Source organism: Chelonoidis abingdonii, chromosome 11, assembly GCF_003597395.2.
Source record: "Chelonoidis abingdonii isolate Lonesome George chromosome 11, CheloAbing_2.0, whole genome shotgun sequence".
In the NCBI taxonomy this organism is placed as follows: domain Eukaryota; kingdom Metazoa; phylum Chordata; order Testudines; family Testudinidae; genus Chelonoidis; species Chelonoidis abingdonii.
The window spans coordinates 54,733,237-54,755,396 of NC_133779.1; the positions used below are offsets into that span (position 1 = coordinate 54,733,237).

A 22,160-nucleotide genomic window follows, 5' to 3' on the forward strand; every position below is an offset into this window, starting at 1 on the left:
ACCCAGCATGGGGAAGGAAGGGGTCCATGGGGCAGGGCTGAGGGAGGCAGCCAGCATGGGGAAGGAAGGGGTCCATGGGGCAGGGTTTGAGTCCGAGGCCCAGCCCCTCCCCCAGTCAAGTGACCTGCCTGAGCCTGGCCAAATTTGGGGAAAGAGGAAGTGCAGCCCATCCACCTGGCAGCCGGGTGTGGCCTCTGTTAACCCTGCCCGTGCCAGGCGCTGCTCTGGAGCCAGCTTTAGCTCCTGTGCCCCCACGGCAGGGGCTGCACCGCAGCCCTGCCCCTCACTTGGGTGCTGGCCAGAGATCACCCCAACAGGCCCTGCTGGCTGCTACAGCATCAGCCTTGCTGGACTTCACGCTGCCAGGTCCTGGGGACTATGCAGACTCCACAGCCCGGTCAGCCGGCTGCCTCTCTGCCCACAGGGCCTGCAGCAGCTCATGCCACAGGGGAGGGGGCACCTGCCAACCAAAGACGAGCCAGAGCTAGGCCCAGGCCCCAGCCCTCTGGAGCCAGAGTGGCTGGAAGCAGCAAGGTGCTGGAGGTGAAAGGCTGCGTGACCGCTGGCCATGGCCAGCACAGTACCTGAACCAGAAGGGTTGTGGTGGGCACAGCCTCAGGCCAGGAGTGAGGCTGATGGCCAGGGTGCCTGGGCCCTGCACTGCCATCAGGTCTCATAAATTCCCAGCTGCCCCAGCACCATGCAGGAGCCAAGTGCCCACAGCAGCATCAGGCATGGCACAGCTGGCAAAGGCAGGAGGGTCTAAGCTCATCCATCAGCGCCAGGCTGGCCCAGAGGGGCCATAGTGCCTCCTGCACTCGCTGCAGTGTCAACTAGATCGGGGCCTGCAGCAGGACCAACCAACCACAGGCCAGACCTGCAAGAAAAAGTGGCTTGATACCAAGTGTGTGCCTGGTCAGATGGGGGAGGGTGCTCTGCAGGGCCAGGGGCTGGGAGATGGGGGTGGGCGCAGGGTGTTCCACACAGCCGAGGGGAGTTGGCAGATGGGGTGGAGGCTTCCTCGCCTGGCATTGGCCACTGTCTCCCCTTCTGACGTGGTCTGTCACTCATATGGAGACTAAAGTCTGTGCAATTCTCTTTTTATTCCGTTACAAATGCCTCTGTCCTCTGCCCATCCCCTGCGAGGACCTCTTGGCCCACTCCCTGTGCTCCCTGGCCCGGCCCGTGGGAGCTCCTGGGGCCAGCAGGAAGGGACAAGCAGCCTGTGGCAAGTGCTGTCTGTAAGCGTGGGGCTGGACCTGGGCTCAGCTCGGTCCCCACAGCTGGCCAACCATGTGCTGTATGAAGGGCTGGCCAGGCTTAACTGCACCTGGCAGACTGAGTGCCAGGCCTGGGCTCCCCACATCACAGGCCCTAGGACAGCCTGGCAGACCAGCCACTGCAGGGGCCTCCTGAGTCCTGCCCCCGGTGTGCTGATAAGCCCATGGTGGGGTGTGGCATCTGCCCAGCTGGGGTGCTGCAGGGATGCCCTGCCACTCAGTAGACTCTTTGCCAGCCCAGCTGCACCAGCCCGTGCCGGAGAGCGGGGGTGCATCCTCTCACAGCAGCGTGGCCTGCTCAAATCGCTCATCATAGCCGTGTCTGCTCATCCTCTGCCTGCGCTGCTTGGCAACCTCCCTGCGGCGCCGGTATGCCAGGAACTCCTCCCTCAGGGCCATGCAGCGAGCCTCTGGGCTGGCAAGGGCCTGTGGTGAGCCCGACACCTCCAGGGCATCCACTGACTTGGAGTTTCCTGAGAAGCCACTGCCGTCACCAGGAGCTTTGGCACCTGCAAGCCAGCAAAGGGGATGGTGTCAAGGGAAGAGAGGGCAGAAAGTACCCCCCACTCCAGTCCTGCACTCCTTCACTGGGCTCCCCAGGAGGCTGCTCCAGGGCTGAGGGGAGGGAAGCAAAGAATTACTCCCGGCTGGGACCGGCTCAGCACTGAGCCCACCCATAGGGGTTCCCAGCTGGGACCAGCTCAGCACAGCTCACATGGGCCTGCCCACGGAGGCTCCCGGCTAGGACTGGCTCAGCGCATCTCACACGGGCCCACCCACAGGGGTTCCCAGCTGAAACCAGCTCAGCATGGCTCACATGGGCCCACCCACGGGGGCTCCCAGCCGGGACTAGCTCAGTGCGGTTCACACAGGCCCGCTCACGGGGGCTCCCGGCTGGGACTGAGCAGCACCAAACGGCAACCCCATAGGGTTGAGGGGCTCTGACTCCAGCAGGGGATAGGTGAGGACCTAAACTGGGCCTGGTGGCCTCCTGTGTGGCGGGGCGGGAATACAACACTGTGCTCAGCTGCCCTACTGCTAGGCCTGGAGCAGGGACATGGGAGGCTTGGTCTGAAGCCAGCCCTGGGGCAAAGTGGGAATTTTTTGTAATATTTTGTATTAATACTGTATGTGCCTCAGTTTCCCCTAGGTGGTGCATGGTTAACTAGGAGGTGGGAAAGTGTTGTTCAGCTGACAGGTCTCTACTTACAGAGATCCAGGTGTGACAGATGCCTGGCTGTGTGGGGCCTGGGGCCTCATGCCCACGGGAGAGTCTGAGAAGACAATGGCTTCTCCCACTGCCTGGACATTTGGCACCTGGCAACTAACGACCATGGATGGCCCACCCTCTGCAGGGAGCCAGCCAGGTGTGACCAGCTGGAGAATAAAGGCTCGGTGGGGTTGTTAAGTGTGGGCTGCTGGAAGCAGCAGACGCTCCTGGGCTGGGACTAAAGAGGGGTCAGAGGTCTCTGTGCTGGCCAAGATGGACCATGCTGTAACTTTCTGTTTCTCTGCATGCCTCATCCTGGAGGGGAGGGCCTGTGTCAATCCCTGGGATACACGGGAGGCCCTTGGATCCCAAAACACAACACAGACTCTGCTCACCTCCCGTATGGAGATGCAGCCACCTCTGGAGTAGGATGGGGCAGCTGTTTATACTCACACCCTTGTGCCCCTGTACAGGAGTCCAGGGCAGAGAGTTAGGGAGGCCGCACAGGCACCTGGAACAGCAGGGAGGGCTTAGGGGGGCAGGACTCTGGGACTTGGGCAGCCAGCCTGCAGGCAGGAGCAACCTGCAGCGCCGCATGGCACCGCCCGAGGCCCTGCTCACTCACTCTGCTGCTCCAGCTCCCGCATGGCGATGGTGGAGACGGGTCTCTTGGGGTCCCCACTGCGGTACAGCTGCAGCGCATCCAGGATGTCTGATTCCAGTGCAAACTCCGAGTCCCACTCATAATTCTCATCCACAGATGTGTTCCTCCTGCTGGGCGGAGGGCAAAAGCAGGAGTTAGGAGCTGGGGCACTGATGTGGGACAAGGCCCAGTGCTGTAGGGGCAGGGGTAAAAGGGAGAGCAGGGGGGCTGGCTGCCCCACTGCCATCCCCAGCACCACCAGGGGGGAGGGGAGGGAAGCAGGGGGGATGCTGACACAGAGGGCTGGCTGCCCCACTGCCATGCTCAGTGTCGGGGAGACAAGAGCAGGGGGGACACTGCCCAGTGCCATGCCCAGCACAGGGTGAAGGGAGACCAGAGAGGATCCTGACATGGGGCTGGCTACTGGGGTGGGGGGGAATGGGAAGGGGGGAAGACTCAGGTTGCAAATGCTCTGACTGAGGCTGTCAGGTACAGGGTGTGACTCTAGTAGGAGATGACACTGAGCTGGGGGGAAGAGGTAGAAATGCTGGAGGGTCGGGATAGGGTCCAGAGTGACCTGGACAAACAGAGGATTGGGCTAAAAGAAATCTGATGAGCTTCAACATGGACAAGTGCAGAGTCCGGCACTTAGGACAGAAGAATCCAATGCCCTGCAACAGGCTGGGGACTAACTGGCTAAGCAGCAGTTCTGCAGAAAAGGACGTGGGGATTACAGTGGAGGAGAAGCTGGATATGAGTCAGCAGTGTGCCCTCATTGCCAAGAAGGCTAACAGCATTTTGGGCTTTACAGGTAGGAGGCATTGCCAGCAGATCGAGGGAAGTGATCATTTTCTGCTATTCAACACTGGTGAGGCCACATCTGGAGTACTGTGTCCAGTTTTCGTCCTCCCACTACAGAAGGGATGTGGACAAATTGGAGAGAGTCCAGTAGAGGGCAACAAGAATGATTAGGGGGCTGGGGCACATGACTTACGAGGGGAGGCTGAGGGAACTGGGGTTATTTAGTCTGCAGTAGCCTTCAATTACCTGAAGGGAGGGGGGTGGGGAGTTCCAAAGAGGCTGGAGCTCGGCTGTTCTCAGTGGTGGCAGATGACAGAACAAGGAGCAATGGTCTCAAGTTGCAGTAGGGGAGGTTTACGTTGGATATTAGGAAACACTATTTCCCTAGGAGGGTGGTGAAGCACTGGAATGGGTTAGCGAGGGAGGCGGTAGAATCTCCTTCCTTAGAGGTTTTTAAGGTCAGGCTTGACAAAGCCCTGGCTGGGATGATTTAGTTCGGGCAGGACCTGCTTTGCGCAGGGGGTTGGACTACATGACCTCCTGAGGTCTCTTCCACTTCTAATCTTCTGTGATTCTCTATCCCAAGCCAGCTTCATGCTTCCCACAGGAGGTGACAAGCAACCTTCCAACTCCAGGGCCCTAGGCCTGGCATTGCACCCAGCAGGCCCCCAGGGACTGGCTGCCCCTGGGTCCAGCAGGGTGGGGTCATGCATGCAGGATGGGGGCGAGGTCCCAATGCCCCATCCATCCTAGACCTGGGGCATGGCTTGGGCCCAGGGCAACACCTCATGGACAGGCCCAGGAGCACAGCCTGCCACTGGGCTTGGCCTGGGCTCTGTGATGTAGCCCACCATCTTCCTCACTCCCTCCCAGCTCACTGGGCTGGACTCTCCCTGCCGCTCCCCAGGCCAGCAAGCGAGCGTCCCCCGGCATGGGAGCGATGGGCCTTCCTGTGCACTGGTGTCAGCAACGGCACAAGGCTACACAGCAGAGCCCCAGGGCTGGGGCGGTGACTCTGCCTGGGCTGCTGGGGTCACCTCTAGCCTCCCTTCCCCATGGGGCCCACATGCTGCTCCATGGGCCACATAGGGGTCACTCACTGCCCCACAGCTAGATCTGCCACTCTGAGCCACAAAACCCAGGGAATCCGGGACGAGCCTAAGCCCGTTAACACTCAACAACTGGCAGCACAGAGCACTGGGTGAGTGAGCCGAGACGGGCGTGGAGTTCCCCCCACCCCCACAGCGCCCTGGGGGAGTGAGCCGAGCTGGGCACGGAGTGCCCCCACCCACAGCGACCTAGGGGAGGGAGCCGAGCCAAGCGCGGAGTGCCCCCCACCCACAGCGACCTAGGGGAGGGAGCCGAGCCAAGTGCAGAGTGCCCCCCACCCACAGTGACCTAGGGGAGCGAGCCGAGCCGGACGCGGAGTGCCCCCTCTCGCAGTGCCCTGGGGGAGCGAGTCGAGTCGGGCACGGAGTGCCCTCCCTCACAGCGCCCTGGGGGAGCGAGCCGAACCTGGCACAGAGTGCCCCCCCCATGGCGCCCTGGGGGAGTGAGCCGAACCCGGCACAGAGTGCCCCTCCCACGGCACCCTGGGGAAGCGAGCTGAGCTGGGTGCGCAGTTTCCCCCCCCTTACAGTGCCCTGGGGGAGCAAGCCGAGACCGGCATGGAGTGCCCCCGCCCCTCACAGCACCCTAGGGGAGCAAGCCGAGCCGGGGGCGGAGTCCCCCCACCACCTCACAGCGCCCTGGGGGAGTGAGCCGAGCCGGGCGTAGAGTACCCCCCTCACAGAGCTCTGGGGGAGCGAGCCGAGCCTGTCACGGAGTGCCCCCCACTCACAACACCCTGGACGAGCGAGCCAAGCCAGGCACATAGTGCCCCCCCTACAGCGCCCTGGGGGAGCGAGCCGAGCACAGAGTGTGTTCCCCCCCCCGCCCCAATGCACTGAGGGAGCGGGCCGAGCTGGGCACGTAGTGCCCCTCCAGCATCCTAGGGGAGCAAGCTGAGCCCGGCATGGAGTGCCCCCCTGGCAGGGCTGGTGGCTTGTGGCTAGCCAGACCCCTTTCCCAAAGGAGGTGCACCTGGGTGAGCAGACAGCAGCAGGTGGCTGCAGTGAGGTGGATGCTCAGGAGCCAGAAGCCTGAGGAGCTGCAGCTGGCTTGAAGCAGTGGCTGCAGGGAGCCCATCCAGCTCCTGCAGAGACACTGAATTGTGCCCAGCTCTGGGAACCCCCCAGCTAAGGGAGGGACACACTGACGACTGAGTAAAGTGGAGCCCAGTGGGAAATATTAATTTCCTTTGGCCTGAGTTGGGTTTGAGGAGCCCTGAAAAAGGGGAAAGCTGGAGCAGGGGTTGTAGAGCCACCTCTGGCCATGAGAGGGTGCTCAGGTGTGATCTCATAACACACTCCAGACAGGGCCACACAGTGTCCCTGAGCCCAGTGCCACCACTGGCCTGGCCTGGGCCAGACCTGACCCACTCCCCTGCAACCCTAGCACAAGACAGGAGCCCAGAGCAAGCTAGGAACACAGCAGCAGGTAACACAGTGGCCACTGGGAGGCGACGGATGCTCTGGTGACAATCCAGGCCAGGGGCAACACAGGCGTGCATGCCCCATGGCCCCACTGACCTCCAGCAATGGTGGGAGCTGGCCATGGTCTGCCAGGAGACCTGTGCTGGGGGTGGCGTGCAGGGCATGGATATAAGCTCTGCTTCATTTGCTGAGGGGCTTCCCCCAATACACCCAGTGAGGGCCACAAGGCAGCTGGCTGCTAGGATGGCATCAGCCCCGGGATCCCTGAGACTGACAAGCTGCTCCCAGCTGGGCATCTGACACTGCGTTCACCAGTCTCAGGAATGCACCCTAACAGGGGGCTGCTGCTAAAGCAATCAGCAGTGATGTGCCCTTGTTAGGGTTCAGAGTCAACACCACCTTGAGGCAGCTAGAACAGTCCCCCTGCTCTCAGAGCTATCGGTCCAGGCTGCCTGCAGAGCAATAGGCCAGCTCCACCTTGTGGCCAGCCTGAGGGCTCTTGATAGCCAGGAGGCTCAGACATTTCCCATAGCGATGAAGAGATTCTGGAGCTCAAACACGAAACTACTTTAAGAACCAGCATCACTCTGGCCATGCTGCAGGCTGATGGCTCTTACACTCTCGGGGCTTATGCTGCCCCCCAGGCCTCTCTAACTGGTTGTTCTGGGGATGTTCGAGAGATCTGGGGGGTGAGGTAACATCTTTTATTGGACCAACTTCTGTTGGTAAGAGAGACAAGCTTTCGAGCTACACGGGGCTGGGAAAGGTACCCCCAGCGTCACAGCAAAATACAAGGGGGATCAGAGAGTTTAGCATAAGTGGTTAACACACTCGTTACCTTCCTCCAGCCTAGGGAGGAAAGGAAGGTGCGGAAGAAAGCAGCTGGGGACAGGGGAGTTCTTAGTGGGAAACAAATTGGTGTAATAAGCCATCAATCCACTGTCTCTGCTCAGTCCATGATTTTTAGAGTCTAGGACAGCCTGCCCCATGCCAGGTCTCCAGGAATTTCACAGCCTTTGAGCTTCCTCTTCACCCAATGGACCAGCCACCAGCACTGTCTACCACTCTCTGCAGGGGTCTGGCAGGCTCCCACACCCTGCTCCAGAACAAAGTGCATGGCAGCATGGACCTCCCTCACCCTCCCATGCCATAGGGGACAAACAGCCTAGCAGCTGGGCATCGGCTCTTGTGAACACCAGGTGGAAAAGAATCACTCACAAGAGGGGAGAGGCCGGTAGGAGCTCTGCTCATAGCAGCTTAGGTCCATCTCCAGCCCCTGCGTTTGGCAGTGCCAAGGGGGGCACTTTACAATCCCCGATTCCATTACACAGAGAAGGGCTTTTCATCCCTCATTCTCCCCGGGAGCCAGGGCAGGGCAGAGCTGAGGGTGTTTAGGGCCTGGGTGGGTAAGTGCAGCTGGTTTCCAGGCTGGTAATGACAGATTTGGGGTTCCCTCGGATAACTCCCCATAGCCACTGCCCTGGGCTCTCAGCATCCCTGCTACAAACCAGGTCCTGGGGTTACTATTCCCTGTCACCGCATGAGTCAGCAGAGCTGGGAATAGAACCCAGGAGTCCTGGAGTTTCTTCCACTCGCCATCCCAAACCATGAGGCTCACCTCTTGCTGACAGTGGCAACGGCCAGCTCCTTCCTTGGCATGCCCTCCTCTGCCATGGAGCCCCGGGACTCGCCTTCGCTTTGCCAGCCTGCTGTTTCCCCTAGCGGGGAGCTGAGGTAGGTGCCCCCTAATGATAGTGCCAACGAGGGGGGTCTCAGGAAGGACACACTGCCCCGGCCGCTACTCTGGCTGGTCAGGCTGCTCCGCAGCAGCTTCTCAGCAGGTGGCCCCTGCAGGAAGAGGGTCCCCGGGACCTGGTGCTTCTCGGGCACCTGAGCTTCCAGCAGCTCTGCAGACAGTGGCTGCTCGGGCAGGCTCAAGGCCCAGTTGGACTCTGAGGAGACCGCTGTGTACATCAGCTCGGTCCTGCTGCTGTCCGAGGGCGATGGTGCCCTGCCCCAGGGGGCCTGGTCCTTGGCCAGGAGGGGGTCGGAGCTGGGGCCCAGGTAGCCTGGCCACACCGTGCTCCCAGGAAGGGCAGCCTTGACAGGGCCCATCTGTGGCTCTGGTGGTTTGAGGAGACCCTTGCTGGGCGCTTGCTCCAGAGGAGACTCTGCAGTGCCACGCGTGTCCATGTAGTCCAGGCAGACTGCTCCCTCCGTGCTCTGCGTGGGACCCTCCTCCCCCAGCCGGGTGGGCTCTGTGCTGCCCAGGGTCTGGAGCTCGCAGGGCTCCTCCTGGGGTGGCCAGTCCCCATCCACACTCATCTCCTTGAAGAAAGGCAGGCTCAGGTACTGGAGGATCCCACTCTGGGCTGAGGAGCTGGCTCTCCGCTGGCTGCTCGTAGACCCAGAGCCCAGTGGCTTGGGCCTGGCCAGAGCTGGGGCGCTCAGCAGCCTGCTGAGCACAGGGGAGCCCCCAGGCCCTGGGGAGTTGCGCAGCGTGCTGACAGTGCTCTGGCAGCGCCCCTCGCCACACATGCCATCCCGCGGCTCCTCCACTGTGCTGAGGGGCAGCGGCATTGGAGAGGCCACAGGGCTGAGGTTGATGCTGCACAAGGGCTTGCCTTCGTCTGTGGGGCTGCTGCAGTAGCCAAAGTAGCGCCCCTGGCGGTAGCCAGAGGATCTGGCTTCTCTGTGGGCCTGGCCTGTGGCCTTGGGTCGCAGCGGCACTCCCCTCTTCCAGATGGGCTCCTCTGCCTCTGGGGGAGTGTACACCTGCAGGTAGGGTGATGGTGGGCTGGGCTCAGGCAGGGTGGAGGAGGGATCCTGCTGCAAGAGCTCGGGGAACAGCTCTGTCTCGAGGGTGCAGGGGGAGGCCTCCTGGGGCAGCCTGTCTGTCTCCACTACAAAGCGCCCATCGGGGCCTCGGCAGATGCGCTCAAGGGGCATCGCATCCCCGATGTGGCTTTCGTACACCGTGTACTTGGAGCTGGTCCTAGGGCCGCCAGCGATGGTGAGGCACAGACTGGTGCCAGCCTTCTCCCCCCACAGCAGGGTCCGGCGCAAGCTCTGGTACGGGGAGGCCTGCAGCTTCAGCTTCATGGTGCTGTCTGGGCTACCAGAGCTGTGAGAATTTCTGCAGAGAAAGAGAGGGATTAATGGGGGATCCCCCTGCCTTCTGCCACGGGGCAGCCCCTGCCTACTTGTTCCCCTCATCCAACCTGGCCTGCATACTCACTCCAAGAACTGAGGACAACCCCCCAGCCTCCAGAGGGAAGGGTCAAAGTGCACTGCCGGGGAGCTAGCCCCACACCAGAGCATGGCCAATGGAGGGGTGGCCCGTTTCCCACAGCCCCCGGCAGCAGTCAGGACCCAGCCCCCTTCCCTCCCACTTGAAGCCCCACCCTGAGCCAGCGGGGAGCGAACAGGGAAAGCAAGGAGAACAGCATCGCACGGGAACGTGATGAGACAGGAAGATGTCGTGGAATGGCGCGACTTACTGCGGAGGTGGAAGCTTCTTGTTGGGGGAGAAGACGATTGGTGGATCTGGAAGGTCATGAGAACACAAGGGGATCACATGGCAAGCAACTCAACATGAGATGAGGAGACTGCAGTGGCCCATGCCCACCCCTGACCCCCGCTGAGCCCTGAGGGCCCTCATGGGTTGTGGGGGTGATCACCTGCTTCTGACAACCAGTATGAAACCCACCAATGCCCAGGGGCCACCAGACAGCCATCGGGGGACGAGTTACAGTCCCTCTTGCTCTGGGGCCAGATCAGAGTCGGTGCTCCCTAGAAAGGAAAGGCCCCGTGTCCCATTTCCCACCCTGTCGACCCAGCCAGTCCCTTGACCTGAAGGCGTTGTGCTTCTCAGCTCCCCTTCCCCACAGCCCCGTTTCCAGCAGGAGGACATGCCCTGGGCAGGTTTTGTTCCTCCAGGAGCAAGCAGCAGATGAAGGGAGGGGTAAAGAGGCTGGGATCAAGGGGCCTTCATCATTCCCAGGCCTTGTTGACCAGGGAAAGTGGCACCGGTGTAACCCCAGGGGTTCAGTGACCTCGGGGCAGCACTGTGGCTCATCACGGTGGCTGGTTGCTGTTTAGCCTATGTTGGTTGTAGCTAACCTGCACTAGCCTGGGTCAAACCAAAGTCAGAGCAGCCCCACCAACAGGGCACCCAGTTAACGGAACCACTTTGAACTCACCCCTCTGGCTGCGCAAGTCCTGGGGTTCCGAGTGTCCCATGCCAGCCTGACCTCAGCTCCCCACCCAACCAACCCAGAGGGGGCTGTCACCCAACCTGGGTTACAACCTCATGTCTCTTACCTCCTGTGCCCCCCACCTGGGCTACAACCCCTTACCCCATGTAGGGAATGACCCCTGACCCCACTGAGAGACCTCACCCCATCCTCCATTGTGTTTCTGGGCCACCCAGCGAGGATTCCAGCCCCTTGCTGTGCTCCTGACCTCGGCAGCTGTGTGCCTGTGCCAGGGCTGGGTCCCTACCTTGCCTGCGTTTCTGGAGGCGGGCAGCACGCCGGCGGTTCATGATGCAGGCTACCATGGTGCTGAAGATCACAGCCACGCTGAGGAAGCAGATGCCCCCGATGACACCAGCCAGAACAGGCTGCGGCAGGAGCTCAGGCAACTGAGTGCGGGATGGATACACCTCCATACCTGGGCAAGGCGATGGGGAGAGGCCTCAGACAGCCAGCAGGGTGAGGGGATACCGTGCTTCTCCCTTAGGGGGAAACCAGCCCATAGACACTTACCTACCAGCGGGGAGGGGCCCTCTGCTTGGGCACAATGGCCAGTTCCATTCCTGCCCCTGTCACACCCAGACTGGCCTGGCTTGGGTGCATGGAGAGAGGCCCATGGGGAGCAACACAGGAATTGTGGCAGTACAGGTCTCCTCCCCTGCACCCCAAGGGGACCCAGGGCCCTGCCAGGGCGTGGCTGGCTGTCCAGGGCAGCACAGAGCTTTACCTGCCGTAGAGACATTCACTGTGTTGCTGGGGTCACTCATGTAGCTCCCAGCAAAGGCCACGAGGCGGAATTCGTAGCAGGCGTCCTGGGAGAGCAGAGGCTACGTTAGTGTTATGGCCAGCGCCTGCCGGCTCTCCCCCATGACGTGGGGCACAGACCAGAGGCAGCTCCTGACACAGGCCCTGCAGCCATGTGTGCAGCGAGCTGAGGGCTTCCATCCCAGCACCGGACGCACCCTGTCTCAAAGCACCTCTGACAGGTGCAGTGACACCTGGGGACAAGCAGAGCCCCTTCTGGCCAGAAACGTCCATGCAGTACTCACCATCAGGGGGCCAGTGCCAGTGCAGAGCAGAGCCCCATTTCCACCCTCAGTGGCCTGCTGGGCAAGAGAACACTCCCATGATGAAACTTGGCCTGTGCCCGACCAGGCTGTCCAGGCCCCTCGAGCCCTTCTGGGGCCTGCTGCTGTCCCGAGAGCTCAGCAGCCTGCAGCACCAGGGCACAGGCGCCGTAGTGAACCCTGCGAGCCAGGGCCCAGGGCTTCCCACCCTGAGGGAGCACCAGGCACCAGCCTGGAGCCACTGTTCAACCCATGGGCCGCCAGCCCCCTGCTTGTGCAGAGCAACTCTCCCCTCTCCGTCCGGGAGTCCCGCCTGGCAGGGGTCTCCAAACTCTACAGAGCCAGCCAGGAGCAGGAACATCAGCACAGCGCTAATGAGGAGGCCATGAAACGTGCCTGGCCTGCCGTCAGCTAGCGCCACCCAGCCAGGCAGGGGCTGCTGCTCGAGCCCAGGGCTGCATCCTTCACAGCTCAATGCCAGCGGCTTGGGCTGCCAATCTCAGCAGGGGCAGGCAGAGACCTGGTGCAGAAACATCCAATGCAAGACCCAGAGGTTGGCATTTCAACCCCCCCACACCAACCTTGATGAGTCCTGGCACCAGGACCTGGGTTTTTGTGCTGGGGATGGAGCCATCCAGCCCCTCCCAGCTGCCCTGGTCCTGCCGTAACTCCAGTGCGTAGCCTGTCAGGGCCATGGAGAACTGCAACGGGGGCTCCCACTGCAGCAGGACCCCGCGCGATGTCTCATTTGCTGTCAGGGAGTGTGGGGGGGACAGAAAGACGCGTGTGGCTGTGGTGGACAGCTCGGGAGGCATCTTGGTCGTTGGGAAACCTGAAAGAAAAGGAGACACTGAGGAAAGGAACCAGGCAGCCATTCAGGGGGAGGGGCAGTTCCTGGCAGTCTTTCGGGGGGAATGGGGGGGCAGCCCCAGGACAGCCATTCAGGGGGGTGCTGGGGGGATCTCCAGGGCAGACACTCAGGGCATGTCAGCTCGGGTGGGTGGCTGGGAAGCATGTTCCTCCCTTAGTGATTGGAACCTCCCTGGAGGACAGGGCGGGACCAGCTCTGGGGAGGGGACGTGGGAAGGGGCAGCCCCAGAGCCCAGGCGTTTTCCAGGCATCACTTGAAGGGTGGGGGTTCCATTCCCAGGAGTTCAGGGGGCGGGGATCCCTCCCAAAAGGCGGCCATTGGGAATGCCCTTCTGGGGGGCCGGCGAAGGTGAAGGTTCCCCTACAGGTGAGGTCCCTCTTCTAGGTGGAGGAGCTGTTCCTAGGTGTAGGGGAGCTGTTCCTGGAGGCTGGGGGAAGGAAGAGGAGAATATTTCCAGAAGACAGGGTGCTGGCAGTGGGGGAGCCATTCCCAGGGCTGGTGGGGGGGAGCCCCATTCTTGAAGGGAGGGAATGCTGGCAATGAGGGGGGGCATTCCTGGGGCTGGGGTGGTTCTCTAGGGTGCTGGCAGTAGGGGCAGCCATTCCCAGGGCTGGTGGGGAGGAGCCCCATTCTTGAAGGGAGGGAATGCTGGCAATGGGGGGGGGCATTCCTGGGGCTGGGGTGGTTCTCTAGGGTGCTGGCAGTGGGGGATGCCATTCCCAGGGCTGGTGAGGGGGACCCCCATTCTTGAAGGGAGGGAATGCTGGCAATGGGGGGGGGGGCATTCGGGGGGGGGGGGGGGGCAGTTCTCAGAAGTGCGGGCAGTGGGGAACCCCGATCTTTAAGCGGGGAGTGCTGCTGGTGGGGGCCCATTGCTGAGGCTGGTGGTGGTGGGGCTGATTCTCAGGGTTGCTGGCAGTGGTGGGGCCATTCCTGGGGCTGGCGAGTGGAGAAAGGGGAGCCTGGTTCTCAGAGGTGTGGGCGGGGCTGGGGGGGAACTTTCCCAGGGTGCTGGTAGTGGGGGATCCATTCCTGGGACTGGTGGTGGGGTGGTTCTCTAGAGTGCTGGCGGTGGTGGGGCCATTCCCGGGGCTGGCATGGGGGGCTCAGTTCTCAGGGGTGCAGGCTGAGGAAGAGGGGAGCTCAGTTCCGAGGGGTGCTGGTGGGCGGGGCGGTACTCAGGGGGAGGGGGTGCCAGAGGCTCTCTCACCCAGCGGGAAGGAGGTGACGATTTCACTAAAGGGGCCGCTACCCAGCTTGTTCTGGGACAGGACGCTGAACTGGTAGCCAGTGGCTGGCTGCAGGTTCTCCACCAGGAGGTACTCAGCCCCCACAGGCACCATCAGCGACACCCAGTCATGATGCGGCCGGTTCAGGTGCTTCACCCTGAGGAGACAAAGCAGGTGAGCTGGAGCCAGCACTGGAACCCAACCCCCCCCACACCCTCTCCATATGCACCTGAGTGAGGGCCTGTGCCTGAGAGCCCCCGCACTCACCCCTCATGATGGTGCAGGGACACAGCCTCCAACTGTGCTAAGAGCTGGAAATTCCCCGTGTTGTCTGTCCTGCATGGGGCAGAGATCCCCACCCTTACACCCACGGCTAGCCTGGACCATGGGCTCTGTGCCCCTGTGGCCGCACCAACCCACTTCCAGAGCTGGTCGACAGGGGGTGCCCCAGGGAGTGGAGAGCCCTGCCAGCATGGGACTCACAGTGGTGTGTACCAGACGCTGAACCTCTGGAAGTATCCCCCGTCGAACCCCGGTTGCCAGGAGACGTTGGCTGCGAGGAGCAGTGGCAGCACCGAGACGTTGGTGACAGCGTGAGGGCTGGTGCCTGATGGAGACAGTTGTGTGGGGAGTGAATTGGGGCCATTTCTGATCTGCCCCTCCCATGGCTCAGGCACTGGGTGGGAGCTGCTGGGGGCAGAGCGCCACCTGGCCAGCACAAACGCCCCTCCCCACAGAAGAAATGGGCAGGCACCATCCACAGGGTGCCCGCAGGGGAGGCACCTGCATCTGTGGGCTCCTAATGGGCAGTTGCTGTGCTCGGGAGAGCGACTGGGATGCTGCTCACCTGGGCACGCTGGCCTCACACTGCAGGGTCCCTGGCAGTGCCCAATGGAGCTGGGCACAGGCCGAATCCAACATGGATTCCAGAGCGATACGGGGTCTGGGACGTGGAGATTGGGTGTTCGTCTCATGTACACTCCACCAGGCATTCCCATGGACAGCCAATGCAACTCCACCCCCCTCGGGAGGCACAAAGCCCCCCATCCCAAGCCCCATACACACAGAACCACTCACCCCACCCCAAGCCTCACACACACACACACACACACAGAGCTGCCCACCTCCACCTCGAACTCTATACACAACCACTCACCCCCACCCCAAGCCTCATATGCGCACGTGCACACACACACACAGAGCCGCCCACCTCCACTCCAAACCCCACACGCACAACCACTCACCCCCACCCCGAGCCTCATATGTGCGCGCAGACACACACACATACAGAGCCGCCCACCTCCACCCTGAGCCTCACACACACAGCCACTCACCTCCACCCCGAGCCTCACACACAGCTGCCCACCTCCACCCCAAACCCCATACACACACAACCACTCACCCCACCCCAAGCCTCACACACACACAGCCGCCCACCTTCACCCCAAACCCTATACACAACCACTCACCCCCACCCTGAACCTCATACACACACACATACAGCTGCCCAGCCCCATCCTGAGCCCCATTCCCCCCCACACAACCACCAACCCCCACCCTGAGCCCCACAGACACATTGCCAATGCATCCCCGCCATACATACACACACACACAGAGCTCCCTTCTCAGAGCCCAAAGGCCTTGGGTCAGGCCTCCCACCCACCATGGGCAGCTGGTGCTGGTACTGGTGTGGCCCAACTCACCCAACACGTAAACAGAGGTGGTGGTGCTGATCCGGGCCACCTGGTTGCTGACTGTGCACTCCCAGGCCCCGTGCTGCTCCTTAACCAGTGGCCAGAAGACGAGGCTGCTGTTCCCATCCACCTGGGCTTCGTTCCTCCCTGTGCTTCCCAGCTGCAGAGCAAAGGCACAGCCACACTGACACAGGCAGCCCAGCCCGCCCCCACCAGTGCCATTGTCCACCACCAGGGGAGAGACTAAAGTGGGCTGGGCTGTGAGCACAAATTTGAGGGGGGTTGGGCCCAACTCATGCAGATTGGGGGAGGTGGGGGGGCCGGGCCGGCAGGCATGCTCAGACTGGAGGGGATATAGGGTGGCGCCAGGCTGGGTGAGTGCAGCTTGGGGAGAAAAGGGAGGCCACACGCATAGATCAGGGCTGAGGAGTATCCAGCCAGTGCTCCCCAGTCCCTCTCCCCATCTGAATCCAGAGCTGCAGCCCCCCTACCTTTGTCCATGTGACCATGGGTGGGGGGTCTCCTTGGGCTGTGCATGGGATCACCAGCTCGCGGCCCACCTCCTGGAAGTACTCCTCCTTGGGGCGCATGGCGAACATGGGAGGGTCCTGGAACAGACACACGGGTAGCTCAGCATCTTACTTTGGGGGCTGGGGGAACGAGACAGACAGACAAAGGGGTCACGGCTCAGCGGCTCAGGTGGGAAGTGATACTGGTCTGGACTCATGGGCATGAGATCCAACAGTCCCAGGGAGCAGAGCAGACAGAGGGCCCTGCACAGTGGCACTCAGGGCAGGGAAGAGACCAGACTGAGCATTGCTACCCAGTTTGCTCTGTGGGGTGCACAGATAGGGTGGGTACTGTAATAACTGGGGCCTGGCAGGCCTACCCCAATTGTGAGCTTAATCCAAGGTTACAGAATGTCTCAGTCACCTGTAACCATGGGTGTTGATGCGGAAAGGTACAACAGGGAGACAGACAGGCTGGATTAGTACAAGTAAAAAGCCCTCCTGCTGGAACTCCAGAACTGTGTTATGTTCACATCTGGTAAACAAGAGGAGTGTGGGACCAGAAATCAATGCACCAGAATGGGTGTGCTGGGGATTAGGAGGGGATGAACTATTTCACCCAACCCCCGCTTGAGGTCCTTCAAATGAAATTAGCAGCTGGCTGGGAAATGGACCAACAGGAGCGAGGTTCCCCATCGTGGTTGCCACCCTTGCCATCTCCAGAGAGCCTGGGAGTTGCTGTGACTCCACTAGGCCTTCACTGTTCTAAGCTTGAGATGTCCTGACCAGAGCAGGCCAGAGCAAGAGCATCTGGCTGTCGCCCCCTCCCTTTTCCTTTCTCACCTTACTTCTTCGCTTTCCTATCTCTCAGGACTTGTCTATACAAACACATAGGTCATGGCTGGCTGGGGTATACTTCTACCCTGCATTAAGTGTCCATGTGGACCGGGATGCCATGCACTAAAGATTCCCTAGCGGGCTTTACGCTAGTCCCGTTTCAAACCAGGGTAGATCCACGTGCACTAGGGAAAAGACGGTTACTCACCTTTGTAACTGTTGTTCTTCGAGATGTGTTGCTCATATCCATTCCAGTTAGGTGTGTGCGCGCCGCGTGCACGTTCGTCGGAGAACTTTTACCCTAGCAACACTCGGTGGGCCGGCAGGTCGCCCCCTGGAGTGGCGCCTAATATATACCCCTGCCGACCCAACCGCTCCTCAGTTCCTTCTTGCCGGCTACTCTGACAGTGGGGAAGGAGGGCGGGTGTGGAATGGATATGAGCAACACATCTCGAAGAACAACAGTTACAAAGGTGAGTAACTGTCTTTTCTTCTTCGAGTGCTTGCTCATATCCATTCCAGTTAGGTGATTCCCAAGCCTTACCTAGGCGGTGGGGTCGGAGAGAGACATTGCGGAATGCAAGACCGCTGAGCCGAAGGCGGCATCGTCTCTAGATTGCTGGACCAATGCGTAATGGTTCGCAGAAAAACTATATACACGAAAAAGCTAAAGCACGAGCGAATCGCTAGGGAGGTGGAGAACAGCTAAGCTGCACTCCACTGTTCCAACGACCGACACGGGCGGTAAGAAGGAACTGAGGAGCGGGCGGGCCGGCAGGGGTATATATTAGGCGCCATACCAGCGCCACTCCAGGGGGCGACCTGCCGGCCCACCGAGTGTTGCTAGGGTAAAAGTTCTCCGACGAACGTGCACGTGGCGCGCGCACACCTAACTGGAATGGATATGAGCAAGCACTCGAAGAAGAACTTCTAGTGCACTGCAGCAGGGACCACACAGCCAGTTAAGTGTCCTGCAGGCTAGTGCAGGACAGACTTACACCCCAGTTTGCCACAAAAGACAGGCTACTTACCTTACACAGCAACCGCAGCTTGAGATGTTCTGTCCCCATGGCTGCTCCAAGTCAGAATGTGTGTGCCCATGCACTCAATTTTTCTGCTAGCTACGCCTCTCATGCTCCAGTATGAGCGCTACAGAGAGGGCTGGACCCACATCACCACATTCCCTTCTCAGCCTCAGAGCTTGGTAAAACTCTCAAGTCGAGGCGAGAGGAGAGCCAGTATTAGAGCACTCATCGGGATAAAACATCTCCAGGAACTGTGTGTTACTTACCTAGCACAGAGTTACTGTCTCTCTGAGTGCTTCATGCGTGGAGACTCCAGAACTGTACCTTAATGTGGATCCGGTACAGAGCATAGAACAGGTATGAGTGATAGCTCAGCGGTTTGAGCATTGGCCCACTAAACCCAGGTTGTGAGTTCAAACCTTGAGGGGGCCATTTAGGAATTATGGGGATTAGCCCTGCTTTGAGCAGGGGGTTGGACTAGATGATATCTTGAGGTTCCTTCCAACCCTAATAACCTATGATTCACCAAAGGCTGTGAAAATGTGTGACCAGAGGACCAAGTGGTTGCCTTGATGAGTAACTTCCTAAGGAAGACAACAAAATGGATTGAGTTCTGGTGGAGTGAGAGGAGGGGATGCATCCAAGAGGACTTGCAGCTTGCCAAAATACAGGCTTATATCATGGGTGAGCCCCATGCTCGCAGAGGAAACGAAGAGTCTGGGGGGAAACCCTGAAGGGCTTATTTCCATGAAGACAGAAAGCCAAGACTCATCTTACACCCAGTGTATGGAGCTGGGTCTCCTCTCTGGATGAGTGGGACTTGGAATAAAAAACCAGCAACTGAATGATTGATGTGGAACTCTGATGACATTTTAGGGAGGAAGTTAAGGTAGGACACAGCATAATGTTGTCCAGATAAAGGACTGTCTACAGCATGTCAGCTAGTTCCCCTACCCTTCTAGCTTAGGGGACTTTCACAAGAAGAAAGTAGGTTGCCATAAACTCAAAGAGAGGTCCTTTTAATGGGTTAAGCACTAAATTGAGGTTGCAGGGTAGGGTGGGGTCTTGTACTGGAGGAAACAATTTAAGGAGGCCATTAAGGAATCTTGCTGTCATAGGATGTGTGAAGACCGAGAAACCCTTGATTGGCAAATGGAATACTGTGATAGCAACTAAATGAACCCTGACAGAGCGCAAGGCCAGTCCCAGAGATTTCAGATTTAGTCGGCTGGTGAGGATGGATGCCAAGGGAAAAATCAGTAGGGGATATAGAGTGGTGGGTGCACCAGATCTGGAAGCACTTCAACTTCTCCAGGAGAGTCCTTCAAGTGGTTAGTTTGCTGCTATTCAGTAAAACTGACTGAACTTCAGAAGAACATTCCTGTTCTAGGCCCGAGAACCATTGCAAAGTCAGGCCTTGAGATGCAAGGATGATCGGTTAGGATGGGTTATGGAGCCCAACTCCTGGGTCAGGAGGTCTGTCATTAGAGGATGTTGCAGAGGCAGATATTTTGCCAGATGGATCATGGTCGGGAACCACCCATCTCAGCCACACCTGAGCCATAAAAATTAGCACTGCTTTCTCTTGTTTCAATTTAAGCAGGGCTTTGTGGATCAGTGGAGTTGGATGGAAGGCACATAATAGACCTTGGGGCCAAGAGGCAAGGAGTGCATCTCCCAGGGAGTCATGACTGTGTGTCCCCTCCTTGAAAATAGGGGGTGGGGAAGACATAGAATACCAGGGTTGGAAGGGACCTCAGGAGGTCATCTAGTCCAACCCCCTGCTCAAAGCAGGACCAATCCCCAGACAGATTTTTGCTCCAAATGGCCCCCTCAAGAACTGAACTCACAACCCTGGGTTTAGCAGGCCAGTGCTCAAACCACGGAGCTATCCCTCCCTCCAGCTTGAGTTGGAAGTTGTGGCAAAGAACTCAGGTAAAGCAGATCTCTTCAAAGAATACATCGGTCAGCTCTCACTCATGGTCTTAATGGAAAATTCTGCTCTGCGAATGTGCGATGGTGTTCTGTGATTCTGGCAGCTAGATCATGGAGATATCTGTGCACTGGGGTATGCACCAGTTCCACAGTCTCAGTGACCCTTCACCTAAGAATTAGCATTTTGCTTCTCCTTGGGAGTTTATATAGTACGTGACCTCCTGGTTGTCCAACCTCACTTTGACTGACTGGCCCCATGTAAGGTAGGGAGCAAAGGCAGGCATCACAGATGGCTCGAAGTTCGAGGACGTTGATGTGTAGTGACAATTCTCAAAGAATCCATCTGTCTTGTGCTGTATGATTCTGTAGGTGAGCGCCCCAGCCTAGAAGGAAGGAGTCTGTGGGGATGACGTGTGGGAGGTGAATGTGACTTACGCAGACTCTTTGAGGGTCCTTCCACCAACTGAGGGAGTCAGGTGCCATCCAAGGGACTGATACCTCCCTGGACAGCTTGTGCTTGCAGGGAATGTAGGCTGTCCTAAGCCATGCTTGCATGGGAGGTTATGGAAGTGCAGGCTGCCATGCATCCCAGGAGCTAAAGACAAACCCACGCCACGATTTGTGGGCTCTGCTGTCAAGCGGAGATCAAGTGAGACACTGAGATGAACCTGTCCACTGGCAGGTAGGTTTTAGCTGCCAGAGTCCAGGCTGGCCCCGATAAAGTCTATGTGTTGCACAGGGTTGATTTCTCTACATTGAGGTGAAGGCTTAAGGAGTGGAATAGACCTAGGTCCCTCTTGGTGGTGGACTGACCTTCACCGGAAGGATGGCCCTTCAAGAGCTAGTTGTCCAGACACGGAAAAGTTACTGTTTCCAGATGCCAAAGGTGGCCTGTGATGACGGAGGGGACTTTCATAATGACCCTCAGGGCAGCTGAAAGGTCAGAAGGGATGGCACAGTACTGGTGATGGTCAGTGCCCACCACAAACATGAGGAAACACTATGGTGTTGAGTACATGGCTACATGGAAATAGACATCCTGGAAGTCAAGGTTGACGAAGATCTAACAACAGAATGATGGCCACTAGGGTGGCCATCCGGAAGTGCTGCATGTGAATCAAAGTGTTTAAAGATGGAAGGTCTGCACTCGGTCTCCACCCTCCTTTTTTCTTTAGGACCAGGAAGTACCAGGAGAAGAAACACTTACTGATGAAGTCTGGAAGAATGGATTTGACCACCCCTGGAAGCAGGAGGGATTCTACCTCCTGGTTTAAGGAGCCCCTCCTGAGAGGGGTCCCTGAATACGAACAGAGAGGGGGAATGGAGCTGACCTGGATGGAGTAGCCAGTCAAGATTATTGCCAGTACCCATTTGTCTGAGGTGATACGCTCCCAAGAATCATAGAATAACAGGGTTGGAAAAGACCTCAGGAGGTATCTAGTCCAACCCCCTGTTCAAAATAGGACCAATCCCAACTAAATCATCTCAGCCAGGGCTTTGGGCAGAAGGGAAGACATGGGCAAGATGGTCTCCAAAGAGTGGGTGAATGGAGTGATGTAGCCGAAGATCCAATAGGGAGGGTTTGTGGGCCTCAACCAAGGTATCAAAATGGTTGTTTGGATGAGGCAGCCACCTGGGAGGTGACAGTGGAGGACGGGCCTTTCTTGTATGGTCTAAACCTCTTTCCGGGCAGCTCAGCAGTTCTCTGGGGCAGCATTGTGCTGTCTGAGACTTGCTGTATTTTCTCTTTGTAGCTGGAGTGTAGATACCAAGAGTGTGCAACATCACCCTGGAATCCATGAATGAGCGAAGAGAACCATCCGTAGTGCCATTGAAGAGCTGAGGTCCTTCAAAGGCAAATCCTCCACAGTATTCTGCACTTCCCTGGGCAGGCTGGAGGATTGTAGCCAGGAGGCCTGACACACGATTAAACAGAGGCCATATCCGCCATGTCCAGGGAGGCTGCAGAAGGGCTTTGGCTATTGTCTGACCCTTTGTAATATGAGCACGAAACAGCTCTGTCTTGTCCTAAGGCAAAAACTCAATTTAGTGAGAAAATTTACTCTAGTTGGTAAAGTCACATTCGCCATCAGGGCTTGGGAGCCAGCGCCTCAGAACTGTGGCTCTTCCCTCCTAGAAGGTCCAGACACTTGAGTTCCTTGTTAGATGTTGTTGCCTTGAAATAATGTTGCTTACTTCTTTTGTTGGCAGCATTGATCACATGGGAGCTGGGCATAGGATGAGTAAACAAGTACTCTGGGACCTTGGC

At 58.9% G+C, this 22,160-nt stretch overlaps 1 protein-coding gene across 2 annotated transcripts in view; it reads right to left on the bottom strand.

Moving 5' to 3' along the window:
• Positions 1-1,086: 1,086 nt before the first annotated feature.
• IGSF9 (immunoglobulin superfamily member 9) overlaps positions 1,087-22,160 on the bottom strand; it is a 49,543-nt gene continuing 28,469 nt past the window's right edge. The window contains exons 10-20 of one of the 2 annotated variants that reach the window (XM_032779496.2): positions 16,077-16,193; positions 15,595-15,745; positions 14,375-14,498; positions 13,873-14,048; positions 12,373-12,623; positions 11,452-11,536; positions 10,972-11,142; positions 9,969-10,014; positions 8,087-9,604; positions 3,116-3,261; positions 1,087-1,789 (exon numbers count right to left, since the gene is read on the bottom strand). In XM_032779496.2, coding sequence (XP_032635387.1) covers positions 1,560-1,789; positions 3,116-3,261; positions 8,087-9,604; positions 9,969-10,014; positions 10,972-11,142; positions 11,452-11,536; positions 12,373-12,623; positions 13,873-14,048; positions 14,375-14,498; positions 15,595-15,745; positions 16,077-16,193 — 3,015 coding nt within the window. In that variant the 3' untranslated portion in view covers positions 1,087-1,559. Of the gene's footprint in view, positions 1,790-3,115; positions 3,265-8,086; positions 9,605-9,968; positions 10,015-10,971; positions 11,143-11,451; positions 11,537-12,372; positions 12,624-13,872; positions 14,049-14,374; positions 14,499-15,594; positions 15,746-16,076; positions 16,194-22,160 lie in introns of both variants that reach the window. The other variant, XM_032779494.2, reaches the window with a different exon arrangement.